General features: G+C 62.3%; 1 protein-coding gene across 1 annotated transcript; it reads right to left on the reverse strand.

The window, feature by feature from the left end:
• Window positions 1-729: 729 nt before the first annotated feature.
• LOC136058416 (transcription factor SOX-17-like) lies at window positions 730-2,399 on the reverse strand. The gene is made up of 2 exons (XM_065751836.1): window positions 2,077-2,399; window positions 730-1,997 (listed from the first exon to the last, which is right to left on the reverse strand). The coding sequence occupies exons 1-2, from the start codon at window positions 2,363-2,365 to the stop codon at window positions 1,057-1,059; spliced, it is 1,230 nt and encodes a 409-aa protein (XP_065607908.1). The 5' UTR covers window positions 2,366-2,399; the 3' UTR covers window positions 730-1,056.
• Window positions 2,400-5,728: the final 3,329 nt, after the last annotated feature.

Here is a 5,728-nt window from a genome sequence, read left to right on the forward strand (position 1 = left end):
TCGCTTAGACCCACCGACAGGTGACCAAGGGCTGTCCACGTTTGTGTGCTGAGTGCCACTTATGCTGCGCACCCGTGGGAGCCTCAAGGGAACACCCGGAGGGGCCACAGGGAGAGCAGCGCTGGGACGGAGCTCTGCAGCTGGAACGGGTGGGTAGGGAAGGAAGGGAGGGCCTCTGGCAGGTGTAACACGCTGTGACCAGTGACTCCCGAGCAGCTTGCAGGTGACACTGCATTCTGCCGGCGGGGCTGTGAATCGGGAGGCTCCGCAATGCCGGCCACCTTGCACCTGGCCGTGTGTATTTCCCAGGGGCAGAGATAATTCTATCTGAAGCCAAGGTCGCTTTGTTACAGGAATTATTTTAGGGAAATTAAAAGTGAGGGTTCTTAAACGCTCTTCCTGCTGTGCTGCTGCAGAGGACCAGCAGCATACCCACACAGAGCCACCTCCCTGCCACCGTGGGCTTCAGTGAGGTCAGATCGGTCGCAACCGTGACAGAAACCCACCAGTAAAGGTTCAGACCATCACTTGGGGAGCAGGGGGAGGGGATGCAACGTCCGAGCACTGTACGCTGTGAGTACAGCCGGAGCAGGACGATGGGAGGGACCTCCTGCAGCCTGTGCCGGAGCCGTGCCCTCACTGCGGGAGCACCCATAGGAGCGGCGCAGAGAGCCGCGGGGATCAATGGCAGTGAGCGATCGCATCACTGCGAGGTGAGGGGCAGTTTTATTATTGTCCCTTTATTTGAAAAAGTGCAAAATTACTCTGTACACGACCAACATATAAAAACCCGCAATCTGTACAACGTTACAAAACCATATAAATCTCCGCCAGGATCTCGGCCATGAATGACATTCCCGCTGCGTGCCACGCTGGGGTACCGAGGTACAAACGCTGCAGCCCGCAGAGGGACGGCACGACGATCCCGGCATTGCCCGGAACGCGGCGCGGCCGCGGCACTGACTGAACCTCGAGCGAGTCCCGGTCCCAGGCAGTCCTCAGCATCCGAATAAATTACTTAAATAGGAGCGAGGGTTCCCGGCGCCGCCGCAGCCCTCAGCCGTCGGCGTAGCCGCAGTAGTAGACGGCGCTGCTGGCGTCCGACACGACGGCGGAGAGCGGCCCCGCGGCCTCGGGCGACGCCAGCCCGGCCACGTCGTGGGCCGCGAAGGGCGGCCCCAGCTCGGCCTTGCAGGCGAAGCGCAGGTACTGCTCGAACTCGCTGCGGTCCACGTCGCCCAGCAGCTCCTCGTGCGGCAAGTGCTCCAGCGGCTCCCGGCACGCCGCGGCCTCGGGCGGCGGGGACGGCTGCGCGCCCAGCGTCAGAGGCACGGGCACGGCAGCGGGAGCAGGAGCGGACGGCGGCGGGCCGCGGCCCGGGCACGGCTGCCCGTAGTAGTGCGGCGGCGGCACCGGGCAGCCCAGCAGCCCCTGCAGCGCGCCGCCCGGCCCCAGCTCGCCGGCAGCGGGGTGCGGGTGCGGGTGCTGGTGCCGCCGCAGCGTCGCCCCCGCGGGGCTGTCGCCCGCGCCCAGCGCCGAGAAGTCCCCCGCCGCCGCGGGGCCGTAGCCGCCGTAGGGCCCCGGCGCGCACTCCTCGGGCGGCCCCGGCGCGAAGAAGGGCGCCTCGCCGTGCGCCGCGTCCAGCGGGGACGGGTCCGGCGTGGGCAGCCCGAAGCCGTCGAAGGCGGCGCCCAGCGGCGGGCAGTCCCGGTAGCGCCCCGGCCCCGCCGCGTAGCCCCGCTCCGCGTAGGGCAGCGCCAGGCCCTCGGCGCACGTCCCGACGCCGCCTCCGTCGGGGCCGAGCGCGGACGGCGCCGCCTCGCCCGGGCCGTGCCGCACGAAGCCGCTCTCCGCCCGCTTCAGGCGCTTCACCTGCTTCCGCCGCCGCGGCCGGTACTTGTAGTTGGGGTGGTCCTGCATGTGCTGCACCCGCAGCCGCTCCGCCTCCTCCACGAACGGCCGCTTCTCCGGCAGCGACAGCGCCTTCCACGATTTACCTGCGCGCACAGCACCGTCACCGCGGCCGCCCCGGACCCGACCCCGACCCCGCGCCCCGCCCCGGCTCCCGACGCTCACCCAGCATCTTGCTGAGCTCGGCGTTGTGTAGGTCCGGGTTCTGCTGCGCCAGCCGCTTACGCTCGTCCTTGGCCCACACCATGAACGCGTTCATGGGCCGCCGGATCCGCGTCTCGCCCTTGCCGCGCCCGCCCGCAGCGCCCGCCTCGCCCTTCGCCTTGGCCTCGCCCGGCGGGCTCAGCGTCTCCGCCCAGGGGCACGGGCCCAGGGCCGGCATCATGGCGGGCAGCGCGCCCCGGCCCTGCGCCTGCTCCTCGCTGCTGGCGTAGCCCGCATCGGGGCTGCTCATCGCGGGGCGCACGGGCCCCGACGGCGGCGGACCGACAGACGGGCGCAACTCTCGCTGCCCGCTGGCGGCCGTCCGCTCCCGCCCGCCTCTATTTGAGCAGCGGCGCGGCCAATGGGGCCGCGGGGGCGGGCGCGGCTCGGGGCGCTGCCGGCGGTTCCGCGGGGCGGCCCCGGGGCTCCCAGCCGCACCTGAGACACGCGGGGCCGGCTCCGGCAGCTTCGCCCATTGGGCCGGAGAGGGGGGACCGCGAGCAGCCGTCGGCGCGGTGATAATGGAGCTGTGCCGTTCGGGGTCCCACGGCCATTGAAAACGCAGTGATACGACATAGGCGGCAGGGACAGAGCATTTCTAAGTACGTCTACGCACCACAGGTCTGTGTTGTAGGCATACTTAGAAGCCGACTTGGTAGGAATTAGCCAAAACCACATCAGCCTGCAAGTGAAGGCCGAAGCTGTATTTGGATAAGGGTACCCGCTTCGGTTACATAAGCCAGCGCTGGAAGGATTCTCGCTGAAATGAAACTAAAGGAGGCACCATTGCCTTTAACTCGTTCGAACATCGCAATTCCTCACTCAGGCAGTTTAAAACGCTGTGCCCTGCATAGCCTGTGCGGGTTTTATAAGCGACGGAAGCGTAGCGATAGGGAACAAGGCGAGATGCCGGCATCGGGGAGCGTCAATTCGAGGCATTTTGCGTTGGCGTCCCCCTCTCTCTGGTGCTGTTCGGTTCCACAGCAGCGAACGATTCCCCGAGCTCTGTCACCCCCGGGTAGCCCTCCTGCAGGGACCGAACCGCTGTCTAAGGAGGGTCACCTCCCCAAATCCCGCTAGGAGCTGAGGTTCGTTTATCCCCGATTTGCCCGCATCCCTGCATCTTCCTTAGACCAGATACTTGCAGCGATGTCAGCAACATTGTTCATCCCTGCACGTGTAAGCTCCGATCGCATCCTAATACGCAATACCGCTATCCCTGCAACGGCAACAGTGTATTTAATTGTAAAAGAAATTCAGCGGGGTATTCCGCCTGCAGAGCCCACCCCCCGTGTATATCTCTATATCATGATGACGTATTTATGCTATAGGTATCAGTAACCATAGGGTTGATGTTGGCACCCAGGAGCTCACTGCCGTCGGGGCGCTGTGTCGGGCGCTTTTCTGAGGTTCCCTGTGCCCGCAACTGCTTTGTGGCTGAGATTTATAGCACGTTCAAACCCCCCGGCCCTGGGCCGAGTGCCCAAGGAAGGTGTGCTGCCGGCTGATACACAGGGAACGTTCGGAACGGAACAGTCGGTGTGCTCGCAGCCTCCTTCGGGCCAGCCCCAGCCCAGCCTGGTTCAGGGGGACACAGCTGCCCCGAGGAGCACCCCGCACCCCGTGTGCCCCTTTGTCCCGAGCTGATCTCGTTACAGTGTCCACCCGCCCCTCTCGTTGTGCTTTGCAGAAATGCTTCCTCGAGTCCGGGAACAAACCCCGAACGAGCTCGCATTGAATATATACTTCACGGTAGCTTTAGGGCTGTCACTTTCAGCAGGAAACGTGAGGTGATAAAGTGAGCTACCGGCTTTGAGCGATTTGTGCGGAGCGCTCCTCCAGCTCAGTGAGCGTGGATCAAAGGACGCCAGGTGCGCCCTGAACACAACCGAGCCCAGCTTCGTGCAGGAGCGCTGCCAGCTCGGGACCTTTCCGTTGCTCCACAGATGGTTTTTCTTTTTTCTCGCGCTCCGCTTTCAGTGCCGAGGTGCTTTCGAGACCAATTCACCGCCCCCCGAGCAGCAAGGCCCTGCATCGCTTTCCCCAGCGCTCCTGGCACTCCAGACCCCCCCGCAGCCCCGAGATGAGCCCCCCTCGCACTATTCTCGATGACCTTTTAAACCCGTCCGAGCGCTGCGCGGGGATCCTCCGCCGAGAGCCGCGCTTCTATTTCGGGGCCCTCACGAAGCGCTCCGTTATCAGAGCCGACCACAAATGCCACATGAAAAGCAGCAAACATCCGGAGGGTTTCCTGCTAACCGAGCCTTTCTCAAGGCAGAGGCCTATTATTTATTTATTTTTTAACGCTTACTTAAAGGTAACGCGCTTTGCCTCCTTTAGGCAGTCCCAAACCGTTTGCAGTAAGCGCGGTACAAAGAAATCGCCCCGAATAAACGATCTTTGCGTTGGGAAAGTGCGCGGAGCTCGGGGTTGCTCACCCTACGCATGTTGAAGGGATACAATAAAGTAAAAATATACACATTAAACATATGCAACACGCGTTTATATAAATATATCAATCCTTCCAAACTCTAACATCTCGAAACAACGTTAACTGCTTTCCACGCAAATCGCAGCCCCCGCAGCATCTAAAAGGCGCCCGGTTCCGCCGCACGCCGAGCTGCTCGGAGCCCTCCGCCCCGGCCTCACAGCGGCGCCGGGCGGACACCGCGACGCTCCCGACAACGCGGCTGCTGCGGGGTCCCGGCCGCAGGTGTGAGCGCTTCCCCCTGCCCTGCAGCGACCGGAGCCCGGGAGGTACCGCTGCCCGCTGGGGTCTGCGGGCTCGGCTGCACCCGGTCGGCTCCGAGCTGCCGGGAAAGGGTTAACCCCCGGCCCGGAGTTTGCTGGCGCTGCTCGGGGCGGCCGTGCCGCCTTCCTGACCAGGGGAGAGGGCATCCATCAGAGGCGTGGGAAGGGCGGGAGGGACGCGGGGAGCAGGGCGGGAACGCGGGCTCCGGCTGAGTAGCGCCTGGGGTTACAGAAACCCTAACGATGCCAACGGGAGCCTGGAAATGGCACTTTCTTCGTATTAGTAACAACGTAACCGTAGCCGCTTATTTTGTATGAAGATTAATTCACCCTCACCAAGATCGCTGAGATCACAAAGCAGTTGTGTTTTTCTCAGCGAAATTACAATACGTAGAAACTGCACCAGGAGCTGTCACTACGGCTTTCGTGCCCTTCCGTTCGAGGTTGAGCTGCACGGGACCAAGCACAGAGCCGTGCCTAGGGCAGGGCAGAGCTCCCCACGCCTGCATTTCCAAGAACACAAATCCCGTCCGTTTTTATATTTAAGTACACACAAGTAATTAAAAAAAAAAAGTTTATACAATGCTGGAGCCACTCCAAAAGATCAGGCATCTGAACTGAACTAAAGAATTTGAGCCAGCCCATTTGTATTTGCGCTGGTTTTATGTCAGAGGAGCCATGACAAATCTGTACTGGTGCAAGATACGGAGAAGCTAGGTAGATGCTAAAGTCACAGCTTTGCAAAGAACATTCTTCTAACCATATAACCAAAGCCGACCTCAGAAACTGCGGGGTGAAATTTCCTCTTTGCCACCACTCAGCTCCCAGACTATGCTTACTAAGGCCAGAATGAAAGAACAAA

Source organism: Cyrtonyx montezumae, unplaced genomic scaffold (genome assembly GCF_038088225.1).
Source record: "Cyrtonyx montezumae isolate F1298 unplaced genomic scaffold, pur_monq_1.0 scaffold_8, whole genome shotgun sequence".
In the NCBI taxonomy this organism is placed as follows: domain Eukaryota; kingdom Metazoa; phylum Chordata; class Aves; order Galliformes; family Odontophoridae; genus Cyrtonyx; species Cyrtonyx montezumae.

What these genes read in the sequence shown, in the direction of transcription:
- LOC136058416 (XM_065751836.1), bottom strand. Translation starts at nt 2,365, where the DNA reads ATGAGCAGCCCCGATGCGGGCTACGCCAGCAGCGAGGAGCAGGCGCAG. An exon ending in CGAGCTCAGCAAGATGCTGG is followed by an intron (nt 1,998 to 2,076) that starts GTGAGCGTCGGG and finishes CTGTGCGCGCAG; the next exon opens with GTAAATCGTGGAAGGCGCTG.